Source organism: Panthera leo, chromosome B1 (assembly GCF_018350215.1).
Source record: "Panthera leo isolate Ple1 chromosome B1, P.leo_Ple1_pat1.1, whole genome shotgun sequence".
NCBI classification, from domain to species: Eukaryota; Metazoa; Chordata; class Mammalia; order Carnivora; family Felidae; genus Panthera; species Panthera leo.
In genome coordinates this window covers 173552260-173565960 of record NC_056682.1, presented here as the reverse complement: position 1 = coordinate 173565960, position 13701 = coordinate 173552260, and the positions used below count along the sequence as shown (strand labels likewise).

At 43.7% G+C, this 13701-nt stretch overlaps 1 protein-coding gene across 4 annotated transcripts in view; it reads right to left on the bottom strand.

The window, feature by feature from the left end:
* RELL1 (RELT like 1) overlaps nucleotides 1–13701 on the bottom strand; it is a 69719-nt gene that overhangs the window by 20933 nt on the left and 35085 nt on the right. For all 4 annotated transcript variants that reach the window (XM_042936639.1, XM_042936636.1, XM_042936637.1 and 1 more), the window contains 3 exons: nucleotides 12793–12864; nucleotides 5498–5555; nucleotides 2619–2855 (listed from right to left, as the gene is read on the bottom strand). In XM_042936639.1, the coding sequence (XP_042792573.1) occupies nucleotides 2619–2855; nucleotides 5498–5555; nucleotides 12793–12864 (367 nt within the window). The remainder of the gene's footprint in view (nucleotides 1–2618; nucleotides 2856–5497; nucleotides 5556–12792; nucleotides 12865–13701) is intronic.

Sequence of the window (13701 nt, the reverse complement as noted above, 5' to 3'; positions counted from 1 at the left end):
TTTTTAACATTTATTCATTTTTGAGAGACAGAGTGTGAGTGGGGGAGGGGCAGAGCGAGAGGGAGACACAGAATCCAAAGCAGGCTCCAGACTCTGAGCTGTCAGTCCAGAGCCCAATGTGGAGCTCAAACTCATGGACCACAAGATCGTGACCTGAGCCAAAGTCGGACACTTAACCGACTGAGCCACCCAGGTGGCCCTAAAATATATTTTAAATAATAGTCATTTCCACTGGCAAAAAAAAAAAAAAAAAAAAAGAATTAAAAGAGAAGTTAAGGAAATTTACTCAGTCTGACTGTTTTTCTAGTTCATCGTGTATCGAAATCACAAAGTTTTTCATAATAATTTCTCTCTAGTTCTGGTTTTAAATTTCCTTAAAACCACCTAAAACAAAATACATCCTCCTTCTTTGTCCAAATGAGATTACCAACCACAGGGAGGAGGGAGACTCTGAGGAAGTAAAAGAAGAATCAGAGAAAAGTTGTAACTACAGATCTGCTCGGTGGAAATGTAAGAGCCCCTCTAAGCAACACGAGAGGCCAGTAATGATTAAACGCTCCCGGCATTCTACATCCAAGAAAGAGAGCTGCATTTGGGGCATTTATAAGAGCCATGCTGAATCTCAGTTGAAAATTTCAGCAGATTTTTTTTTTTAAAGCAAACAAAATACGCTTTGTCTAAACAAGCCACAGGTTCTCATCACATTCCACATTCACAGACTCCCATGACTCTGCTTCTTAATAAAACAGTGTGGTCATGAGTTGTACTCTTTTGCTGTAAGCGGGCAAACAGCCCTGCAGTTTTCTCGTTTCTTGCGCATAATAAAAACCAAACCGAATCAAAATAATAGTAACAGCCAACATCCGAATGAGTAAAAAGTGCGAAAACCGGTCGAAGTTACGTAAGTCATCGTATTTAATCATCACAGAACCCAGTGAGCTGAGCACTACTGCTGTCCTCATTTTATAGAGGGGGAAACTGAGGCACAGAGAAAAGTGAGTTTGTAAGCAGTCGTGCCTGCACTCCAACCAGGTAGAGGCAACGAGTTCAGGCTACTCTGTCTGGGGTTTGTTCTCAGAGAAACAAGGAGCGTGGGCACAGCACTGTCAGCTTTGGCTTCCCCCGTCTGCCTCCAGCACACATACTCTTTTTATTTTATTTTATTTTTATAGGTTTTTTTCTTAAGTATATTTATTTATTTTGAGGTGGGGGAGGGGAAGAGAGAGAGGGAGACAGAGACTCCCAAGCAGGCTCTGTGCTGTCAGCGCAGAGCCCGCGACTCGGGGCTCGAATTCACGAAACGTGAGATGGTGACCTGAGCCGAAATCAAGAGTCAGATGTCTAACCGACTGAGCCACCAGGGCGCTCCCAACCGGTGCACATAACTCAACCATTACTTTCTACTGCCTTTCCACGTGCAGCCTTGACAAGGCGGTTCCCGCATGAGACTCAACATGGAAACAGCAGACGCCGCAAAAGCATCCTCCGTGCCGTCAGACCGATTCCCCGCTGAGCTGCAAGAGCTCCCCATCACATGCGGGTCGCAAGGAAATGGTACCGGAGGGCTGGGAAGGCCAGGACACAAGGAAAGTGGCCTCAAAGAAGGCAGCCCTGGAATCCACATGCAACTTACGTGGCAGACACTGCAGAGCAGGGGACCAGCCCCACCACTTCTCTCCTCCCCTCGAGCTGGCACGGAGGGATGGCTGAGTGTCGGGGTCTGGACAGCAGCACGTGAGCGAAAATGAAACGTGCGGCTTCCGGGCCTGGCTCAGCAAACCTACGAACAATCTTCCTCGTATGTTTGCCTTCTACTTGCAAAGCTGGCAGGGCCGCAGGGTGGAAAGCACCTGGCAGGCTGATTCTGCACTCTGTACCAGTGAAATAGAAACTTCTGTGTTGAGTTGAAATTTGGGCTTTATCTATTAGAGCAAGGCTGCTAGTGAATTTTGTGTGTTCGCTTGACTCGACTCACGGATCCCAAGGAGCTGGTATGATGTTATTTCTGGGGGTGCCTATGAGGGTGTTTCCAGAAGAGATTAATTAGCACTCGAATCCATAGATCGAGTAAAGAAGAGTAAAGCTCTCTCACCGATGAGGGTGTGCATCATCAAACCCCATAAGAGACTAAATAGAACAAAAAGGCCCAGGCAGGAAGAATTTGTTTTTTTTCTCTTCCTGCCCCGGAACATCAGCCTTGTGGTTCTCAGGCCTTTGGAATGGGGCTGAATTACATCATCAGCTTTCCTGGTCTCCAGCTTGCAGAGGGCAGACTGTGGGACCTCTCGGCCTCCATAATCATGCAAGCCAATTCCTATATTAAATTTCCTCCTATATATATCCTATGAGCTGTTTGTCCAGAGAACCCTAATACAGCAAGGAATTAATTTTTTTTACCTTAATTAATACACCTGACCTCTAACCTAGCAATAGCCACCTCTTAGGATTCCTCTGCTGTTGGAAAAATGTAGGACTCACAGCTGAAAACATTTAAAAAGTCCAGCGATATGACCCGAGCCAGGCTTAGGAGGTCATTCTCTAGATTTAACAGGTACGCGCCAATCCACACACCATAGAAAGCATGTCACACAAACCCAAAGCATCCACAGGGATCTTACCTGCCAACAGAGAGGACGGTGACCTCTCCCTGACGCCTCGCGTGGCCCTGTTTGGATTTGTTGGTAGGTCTTATGAAGTGCCACCGTTTGTGCCTACACCGATGACACACGTCCCTCTCGACAGCACCGCCCACTGTGTGCAGATGGTGGCCACAGATGTGCTTCCCGGGGGTGCCTCCTGGCGACAAGGGCCCGGGACTCACAGGTGGGCTCCCAGGAGTGCTGGGTGTCACAGGGCTAAGGGGGGGGGGGGGGGGGGAGAGGAAACAGTAGAAGCGGTTACTTACAAAAAGTACTAGCTAAGGCGATCTCTCCCTTGCAATTCAAATAGCAGGTTTAAATCACAGCCAAGTGTCTGCCTAGATCTCTCAACAAAGAGATCCCCCGGACACATGTGCGTTGAAGGAGAGACACACGTGAATTCCCAACAAATTATCAAATGACTTAAAATAGAATGTTTGATCCAGACTGACTACTGCATCAAAGGAAGAAAGCTTTTAGGTCAAGATATCAAAAGTAATGTTCCAGCAATGTTGATAGTGTCGACAGTAGTAACAAAAAGAGCTAACAGTATTCTAAGCATTTGATATGTGTTAATTCAGTTAAAAAACCTTCCAAGGTTGGTATTATGAACTTCCTCATTTTAAAAATGAGAAGTTGGGGCGCCTGGGTGGCTCAGTCGGTTAAGCGTCCGACTTCGGCTCAGGTCACGATCTCACAGTCTGTGAGTTCGAGCCCCGCGTCGGGCTCTGGGCCGATGGCTCAGAGCCTGGAGCCTGCTTCCGATTCTGTGTCTCCCTCTCTCTCTGCCCCTCCCCCATTCATGCTCTGTCTCTGTCTCAAAAATAAAAATAAAAACGTTAAAAAAAAATTTTTTTTTTAAAAATAAAAATGAGAAGTTAAGGAACTTGCCAAAGACACACAGCTAATAAATGATGGATCTGAGATCCAGATCTGGAAAGTCTAATTCTAGAAACCATGCACTTAACCACCATGCTACAGTGCTTCAAAAAAACAAGGGAGCCCACATTCTTTGATAGCCCGGGGAAAAAAGTCCAGGCAAAACATAAAAAGGAGAAGTATATAGGTCAGATGTTGGCAACTTTCAAAAGACACGTCAAGACTCTGGTCCACTAGAAAAGGAGGACTTAAAACAGGACAGGGCCAGCCCGACCAGGCATCAGCCCTGCGTCATGGTAGAGGCGGGCAAGGTGGGGTGGCATGTCACCGCACAGGCTGACACCTGAGCCCGTCCTAGAGCCCCAGAGGCACGTGGATGTCTTATGACAGCATGAACCAGACTTTCTGCTGCTGAGAACCATCCCACTTGCACTTTTAAAAAGAAGTGTGCATGGTTGAGGAGAGTCTCAAACACCACGGACAGCCAAAAGCTTTCTGGTGTTCGTTAGGGATGCTCTTTAGGTTGTTAAAATAAAAACACGCAGCAGCAGCTTTCTGAGATAAAACAATGTCAAATTAACACCACATAGTGGAAAGTAGAATTCAAAATTTTTGTTTAACGACATCCGTTCGACAAACGTTCATCGAGTACCCGCGGTGCATAAAAGCCAATGGCAGGCACTATATACCATGCCCAAAAATAACCGAGGCAACACGCCGTGAGCCAACATGGTCCAAACACCACAGTCAGGGCTGGAACATGGGAGAAATCCCAGCTCATATGTCTCTATGTAGCTCTATGAACTACACCACCAGGACTTCCTAAACAGAGCTTCCTGCATGAGCTTCCTGGTGAAAATGCAAGCCTAACACACCAGTCTGACAAACACAAGATATCCAAGATATGCCAGAAGCACCACCCCACAGAGTAAGCAGGAAAAAGGTGCCAAACTCCTTGCCCTGTCCCTCGGTCCCAACTTGCCCTCCTGGCCCTTCTTCCTACTGTCCACGGTGCGTTCTCTGGCCTCCCTGGACTGAACCTTTGGGGCTTTCTCCACCTACAAGCAAGCAGCCCTTGCCTCTTGTCTCTGCCTGTCGAACCTGGGTCAGATGGCATTTCCGTGGACCTTCTATGAACCTTCCGTCACCTCCCACTGGCCCCATGGAGTTTGCACAGCATCCAGTCTTTGCTTCTCCCACGGCACAGTCATGCACATCCCCATCGTAAGGCCTCACACCCACGCCTCCATTCCCCACTAGACCGAGTCTCCGTGCCAACAATCTGTGAATGCCCAGCTCCAGCACTGTGCCCAGCACTGAGCAGGCATTCAATAAATGCTCCTAGCTGATGAAATAAAAAATTATATAGAAATATAGTTATCTGTAATTCTTTAGGAAGGACTATAATGCTCCACGACCAAACCAGCCTGATTTTTGCTGAATCGTCGTTACTCATGGAGGTCTCTCAATGCCCCAGGCCACTTGTCTTCCTTATAATAACCCAAGAAAGTGGATACAATGGCCATCTCCATTTATAAATGATGGAACTTGAGCTCAGAGTGGTTAGTTAACTTGTCCACAAAGAGGTGGCCAATAAGTGGTGCCCAATTCCAAGGCTGTTAACTTCTTCAGCATATCTCCAACACTGCAGTTCTCAACCAGGGCTGAGTTCTCCCCAGTGGACGCTGATGCTGTATGGGGACATTCTGGGTTGTCACATGGGGGACGGGGGGGGGGGGGGGGGGGGGGGGGGGGGGAGGGGACGGTGGAGGGCGGGGAGAAGACACCAGAATCTAGTGAGCAGAGACCAGGAACACCGATAAACATCCCAGGATGCACAGGACGGTTCCCCACAGCAAAGAATTATCTGGCCCAAATGTCAACAGTACCAAAGCTGGGAAACCTGCTCTAATAGATAAGCCAAAAAAAAAAAAAAAAAAAAAAGTCCCACTGAAGGGAGTGGGGGGAGAAGCACTCACCTTTCAGGGTCACCCAGGCTGTTATCTGCTACCATTGCCTTTAAAACATCAACGTTTGCTAAGGAAAAAAAAAGTAAGTAAAGGATTACAATGGGATGAATCACATTAGCAATCCTAGAATTATTACATCAGAAAAGCTGTTGGTAGAAAAATAAGAAAGAAAAGAAAAGCTGTTGGGAAAACATCCGAGTTCCTTCAGTTCACAGGACCCTGGGGTCCCAGAGAAGGGAGAGTTTTTCCCAAGGCAACCCCTCGAAATGGCACCATCGACAGATAACTCACCATGCTGGAATTTAGTATGAGTGCCAGACGTCTACACAAAGGAAAGCAGATTATTGCAGTGCTGTGCTTCTGACACGTCATTCCAACATAACATAGAAACATACACTTCCTCCTCCCTCCCAAACCACAGGGAAATTTACGTGTTGCTATTCCACTGCATTCAACTCCCTTTGCTAAATATGCATGACATGATGTCTTAAGAGACCTGTATTCTAAGTAACTAACTTGAATCTAAAAAAATTAATTAAAAAAAATAAAATAAACCGGTTAAAAAAAAAAAAAAGATCCGTATTCTAACAAGTTACACGTGTCCAAATCATAAGGCTTCACCTCTGGATCCACATGTATTATCAGGTCTGTCTCACATATAATCAGGGATGGGAGACAATTTTCCAGGTGGGCCATTTGGCTTAGCTCAGCTTCAGGACCATATAAGACCTTAACTCTGGCCAGATGCTTTAAATTTCCAAGAGGTGGTCACAAATATAAGTTACCTAATATGGACTGAATTAAATTGGACTTCTAATATTAATTTTTCAAAAAATCCAATTTTTAGGTGGAGGGTGTAGGCTATCAACAAAAACAAACTGTATCTAAGCTTCTTGGGTCCCCACTCCCCTCCCCCTCCCGCCTCCACAAACACACATCTTTAAGCCTCTTACAGAGCAGTTAGACTCTCAAGGATGGAAGACTGAATGTTCAAGTTCCTTTTGGATATTTAATTGGCAAGGCCAAATGTTATTACTGACTCCTACCCTTTTCATTGATTTTTAAAGTGCTGTTCTCATGAGGGACCACAAATTCTCCAGAGATGAAATAAAAAATCACTATTTATCATGTGAGCCAACACCAACATTTAACATTTAACATTTCAAATGACATCCCTAGGGGAAGAAAATTCAACACTACTGATTTTAAGTATTAACAGTGAAGGGTTTATCCAGTGATTCTCAACTTTTTAAAAACTAAATTTATCTGGGCACCTGGGTGGCCCAGTTAAGCACCTGCTTCTTGATTTCTGCTCAGGTCATGATATCACTGTTTGTGAGTTTGAGCCCCACATCAGACTCCACACTGAGTATGGAGCTTGCTTGAGATTCTCTCTCTCTCCCTCTCTCTCTGCCCCTCCCCAACTTCTCTCAAATAAATTAAATTTTTTAATTGAAATAATTATTGGCTCACCCAGGAGCCTTTTGCAACATCTTTTTCCTAATCACCCTCTCATGAAATTCTAATCTTGAAGATGCATACCTGTTTACATAGTAGATGCAAATCTGTGTTTTATATATAAAATAATTAGGGGTTTTTGCTCCCATGATCCATTTCCCCCCTTTACAACCCTTACAAATAAACAGATTTTTTAAAAAGAAATATTAACACAACATGCCATCTTTTCTTTCTTTTTTTTTTTTTTTATAAGTTTATTTATTTATTTTGAGAGAGAGAGAGAGAGCGTGCAAACAGGGGAAGGGCAGAGAAAGGAGGAGACAGAATTCGAAGCAGGCTCCGCACCATCAGCACAGAGCCCAGTTGGGAGCTTGAACTCATGAACCGTGAGATCATGACCGGAGCCGAAATCAAGAGTTGGACACTTAACTGACTGAGCCCCCAGGTGCAACCATTAACACAGCAGGCCATCTTTTCTAAAAGAAATATCCTCTTTGCCCTTCATGACTATCTGTGAGGATGGCCAAATGCATTCCCTAACACACGTTTCGACCTAAGTAAGACTCTTGTCGTTACTGAAAACGTACTGAAATGGATCGCCAGCTTGTATGTTCTCCCACACAACAAAGAAGACACGTTACCTTCTGTGACACAAACTCCAATACAGTCTAGTGATGTCACTCATTTTCCTTTTGACTAATAATGAGGATGCACAAAATTAATTTCTGTGTAGTCAAGGGGTTTAGGGAATACCCACAGTAATTTGCCAGTTGACGCTTATTCTCTGCCATCTAAACTTCAAGACTACAAACATTAAAGAGGGAAAACAACAACAACAAAAAAGGTATGAAAATAAAGATAGCACTAACGGCACTCACTTACAAGAAAGGGCTTTTTAAAAACAAAAGTTTAAATTAGTTGCCGGAGAAAATTTACCACCTCTAAAGATGACCTTCCTTAGAAACATGGAGTCAGAAAATGATCGAGGAAGATTATTAAAATACATTAAAATCATTCCTAAAACTGTTCTTTTATAAACTTGTGTTATTTTTTCTATATTTATGTGCTCCTGTACCTCGCCCTTATCTCTCATAAAAATTAATAAATAGCCCCATTGTTTGCTATGAGTGAATTCTTTAAGAGTGGACTCAAGTTTCTGTGTAAACATGACCCACACCCTCCCTGTCCGAGGAGGTTCAGTGTGTGAGGTCATGTGGTTTCCCGGGATGAGAAAACTTTCTAACATAACCTCACCATTAGGACTCAAACACATGCTTGAATTTGGCTGTAAAATTACTATGAAGGAGCAATCATCTGATTAAGTTCTTTTGAATATGTATCCCCTCCTTGATTGTGACTCATAACTCCAATAAGCCATAAAAGATGGCTCCCCTGCTCTTGTCAACATTCTGTCAACTATACTTCCCTTCATGGGTATCCAGAGAATGGGAGGGGTCAGTTACAGGGCAAGGAAAGCCTGTCAGGAACAGGAGACATTTTCTAGAGGGTAGTAATTTCATGAAATGCTTCCTCTCTTCTGTCCTGAATTTCTGCCTGATCTTAGGTATAAAGCAGTGAAAATCAGGCAGGAGAAATGCCCTATTTCCGCTACCAGTCTTTTCTGCAAACATTCCCTTGCAATCAAGGCAAATCCCCCAGGCCAGAACTATTGTCACCGGCCAAATCTGAGTGCCTGCCATGTGCCAGCCACTGACCGAAAGCTTTAGAGACCTTACCATGTTTGACTCTCCTGACAAGTCCAGAATAGACAGAATCATCATGCCCATTTTACAGATACAGAGGCTGAGGCACTAAAGATCATAACTGACTGGCCGGAGTCACACAGCTAGCGTGACAGAGCTGGACACAGACCCTGGTCCATCTGACTTTGGGTGGGTGCTTTTGACCCCATGTTATCCTTTTCATTCTTCAATGTCCAAGTCCCTACCCAAATGATCAATAGTTGAATGCTTCATAGGGCATTTGCATAATCATTATAGCAATTTTCAGAGACCTACTCAGTAATGATAATTTGTAACGGAATCCCTCCTGCCATAGTATCAGTTGAACCCCAAGGTAAGAATTTCACAAAAGGATATCCCTGCCTAGTGTGAATAACTAGGGGCACTTGGAGAATAATCACAATATCTTCATTGTTACCAGATCGGACAGTTTAAGGGCCTGCAAGAGAGCTATAAACGTTCAGGCATTTTCCAAATTCCCATAGAACCCAAGAAAACCCCAATGACCACCCACACACTCTTCAATTCAATCTATTTACAAAGATAAATTAAGGGTAGCACTGTGGTTAATCCAAGCCTTGAGATTAGCAGGACAGTGATCAGTATGCAGGTCAGCTGATAAATGTATCCCTCAAAAGATTTACCTAAACGAACCTGATTTGCAACATTCGAGACACGATATGTTTAAACCATAAGCAAGAATGTCACCATGAGTACAGGTGAAATATTACCCCATTAGTCAAATTAAAAATGCAAAGCAGAAGACTATTCATAAATCATGATAGCAAATGTTTTAAAATATGTAAGTACAGGCAAAGAAAACCTAAATAAACATGGCAAATTGTAATGGATGGGTTGTATTTAATTGTGTTCCTTTTTTTTTTTTTTTTTTCAATTTTAAAGGAAAAGTTACGTTATGGTGTGCTTACAATTAAAGAAATGGAAAACTGAATTAACATCAATAGGCAGGTCTAAATTGATATTAAGTCCAGAGACTACTAAAGACATAGACAAAAGATTAAAAATGTATTTGTTCTCTAGAGAATTGAAGTCTCAAAGCAAACCAAAGAAGCTAGGATATAAACTGGTAAGAGACCCAACTATGGATCTAATTCCCTAGCTGTGGTTTGGGCACAGGCTGGAAGGAAGCTAGAGATGGCCATGTCTGGAAAAGGGATGTCCAGTGAGGTCAGATGTCTCCTGGTGGCCAAGGAGAACCAAGGGCCACCCAAAGGATCCGAACCACCACTCATGCTCACAGGTCACTGGAGAAATCACAGGAGACAAATGAAGGCACGGACCGGGGTAGAGGGGAAAAACCAGGGAGCAGAGGAGAAAGAAGGAAAACAGTACCTTAGCTGTTACTTTCATGTACCTACCGGTAATTAACACAGAGGAAACAAAAAGGTTTCTTCCCAAAAGGAAAAGGACATCGTTAAAAAAGAAAAGGACAGATCTGTTTGCCCATGAGTGTGGGAGGTAGGAAACTACACAGCAAGCTTGTTCCAGAAAGTCAAACGCTTTTCCTCTGCTGTAATGAAGCAGAGTGCCACTGTTGGCCCATCCTGCCATATGCTGCTTGTCGTATGAGCTCTGGGCCACTTTCCTCATCTGCAAGATGTGATGGTAAAAGGGCCTACCTCCATAAGGTAGTTTTGAGAATTTAATGACTTAATGCTTAAGAGTTTTATAAACTATCCCAGCTGTACACTTTATCTCTTTGAAAGGAAGACACTTCCCATCCCTCCTTCCTGCTACCAGGAAAGAGGCAGTAATAGCAAGTGGTTAAGTACAGACTCTGAAGTCAGATGCTACAGTTCAAATCTCAGCTCTGCCACTTGCCAGCCATGTGATGTTGGCAAGCTAGTTAAGCACTGTGGGCCTTTTGGTTTCTCAACTGTAAATTGGGAATGAAGTATCTGAATCGAAAGGTTGTTAGTCCCTAGAAAGCCCTCAGGGCCACCATATGGCAAACACTCAGCTCATACAAGGAAGTTGTACATAAGAACTTCAGCCCTTGCAATGTTTTCACAATTTATTTATTTCTGATCCAACAGTCAGTCCCCCACATCCCATACTAACTAATTTGGCAGCTGCCCCAGCTCTCAGAAGCCCCAGTCCCAAAGGCCCCCAAGATCCCAAAGCCATGTGAGGTAGTTTCCAATGCACAAGGCACTCCATGTCTCACTGTGTGAACCTCCGTAGGCCTGAAGTTTCCATGCCAAGAACATATTTGTGTATTTCTTGTGCAAATTAAAAATGATTTCTTATGTAGAAATGTGCACCATTGGGTATTAATGAATAACATCACCAAATATCGTTCCCTGAAGGAAGGTCTCTGGAAGGCAGAGATCAAAATCCAAGTGTTCTGGTCATTTTTGTTCTTACTTGAAACGCCATTCTAATAAGATTGATTATGTGGTTTTACATCCTGTAGAAACTGAAACCACAAATTATAAGAGGAGAGGTAATGCTGTGTAGTTGAAAGAGACCCAGCTAGGGCTAAGCTGTTCACTGACCATGTGAACTCAACTACTTGAAGCCTTCGTTTCTGCACCCGTAAAATGGGTATAACAATACTAATTTTAGAGGTGCCTGGGTGGCTCAGCCAGTTAAGTATCTGACTCTTAATTCTGGCTCAGGTCACGATCTCATGGTCGTGGGATCCAGCCCCGAGTCGGGCTCTGCACTATAACAGTGTGGGGTCTGCTTGGGATTCTTTCTCTCTCTGCCCCTCCCCCACTCATGCTCTTTTCTCTCTCTCTCTCTCAAATAAATAAACGTTTTAAGAAAAACAATACCAACTTTAGAGGGATAGTGTGAGGATTAAATGAGATTACATACGAAAAGCACACTGTAAAGAATAATGAAAATGATGCGGAACCAGCTGAAACTGCTGTTTCTCTAAGTCAAAAGGCTGACCCACACCCAGGGCCGGGCAGGTGCTCTCCTTGACAGTGAGGCTGTGGGGGTGGGGCTCCCCAGGGAAGGGCTGGAGACAGAGCAGCAGCATCTACTTAGCAGTACAGCTAGTTTCCCCTTCGGACGAATGGCTCGGCTGCATCGGTGTGCCCTGCAGCACCGCTGTGACTGGAGTCAGGACAGAGCCCAAGGAAAAGGTTTTCTTTTCGGTTCTCTTGAGAACTCAAAGTACGGCAATCTGCAGCTATTGGAGATGTGGCCAATGAGTTCCACATGCCCCAAAAGTCACTGAGAGCCTCACCCTGTGCACCCCTGTAATGGTATCCTACAGAAATAATAACCAGTGTTCTGAACAAGAACCCTGATTTATCAAATCAAGATTCAGTTCATCCTCCACTTCAGAAGAGAGGAGTTAAGAGCACATTTCCGAGGGGGGAAATTGCTTATGTCCACAAAGGTTAAACTTTTTAAAAATTGGAACACTTGAGAATAGATCCCAGAAGAGGCAAATCCATGGAGACAGAAGCAGAGAGGTCACCGGAGGGTGGCCGGGGGAGGGCGGTGGGGTGTGGACGGTGACTGTTTAATGGGTACAGAGTTTCAGTTTGGGATGATGAAAACATTCTGGAACAAGGCAGTAGTGACGGCTTACATCATTATGAATGTACTTAATGCTACCGAACTGTACCTTTAATGGTAACTTTTTATGTTTTGTCTATTTTACCACAGTTTTTTTTTAATACAAAAAAAAAAAAAAAAAAAAAAAGGAACAGACGATGTTTGAGCGCCTACTATACTAATAAGCATTTTACATGCAGGATGTCACAACAATGCTACCATATAAATATTATTTATTATCCTCCTTTTAAAAACAGGTGGAAATGGAGACTCCATGAGGTAATGTGACTTCCCTCAAATCAAAGTGAGGCCAGGACTAGAAGGTGAGCCTCCAGGGCGGGCTTTATGCACTACTCACACCCACTGACTCTCTGAAAACACACTTATGTGAAACTCTTATGGTTGGATAACCTGAAAGCTTAATGGATTAATGAGCTTAGGTAAAAGGTGCTGCCAATGACCAGAAATACTGACAGGAGAGTTCATACAAATTCTGACTCTCTGAAGCAGATTCAATAAAACATACGAATATTGAATTGTTCTGGAATACTAAAACGTCCATACCTTCATTTTTCATGATGTAGTGAACAATCTGCCCAACGGTGTCACTGTTTTCATTTACACTGTCATTCAACTCTGAAAGAGAAGGCAGAGGAGGGTATGGGTTAAATTGGTCACTTCTGTGGATTCCATGACACCTCACTGAACAGTCTCAAGAAAGCTCTTGCCGTGGCACTAAGGGTCTAGGCTTTCTTCCTTCAGCCCCAAACTGCCTGGGGCACAGTCCATGGTGATTTCGTTGGCATATATAACAGACATAACGAGTACCAGAATTATCCATCAACTGTCTTCCCAAGTCCAAACACCCACTCACTTTCATGCATCTGTATCAGTCATTACTACTATATTTCTCTCTCATCATTTCCTTAAACCCTTAGGGGAAATGGGAAGAAGATAGTTAATTAAAAGAAAAAAATTCTCCTTGGATTTATTTATTTATTTATTTATTTATTTTGCATGCAAGCGAGTAGGGGCGGGACAGAGAGAGAGGGAGACACAGAATCCGAAGCAGACCCCATGCTCAGTTCAGAGTCTGATGCGGAGCTCAATCTCACAACTGCAGATCACAACGTGAGCCGATGATATCAAGAGTCTGACACTTAACCAACTGAGCCACCCAGGCAACCCCCGCCTTGGATTTTCTTTTAATTGCAGGTGTACTACATTAGTTTAGAGTATGAATTTGTTTTGGGGCAATTATTCATCCATGTTTATAAGCCTCTCCTTTTTTTTAAATACACTTGCAACTGACCTAAATTTCAGCCGTGGTTATTCGCCCACAAACCGTTAACTTTATGAGACTCTGTATATGTGACAGTGTTTGAAGAAAAATCAAACCTCCACTCTGAAACTGTGTGATTTCAGGGAGGAAGGAAAAAGGAGGGTTGAAATACACCATCTTAGTTCACAGAG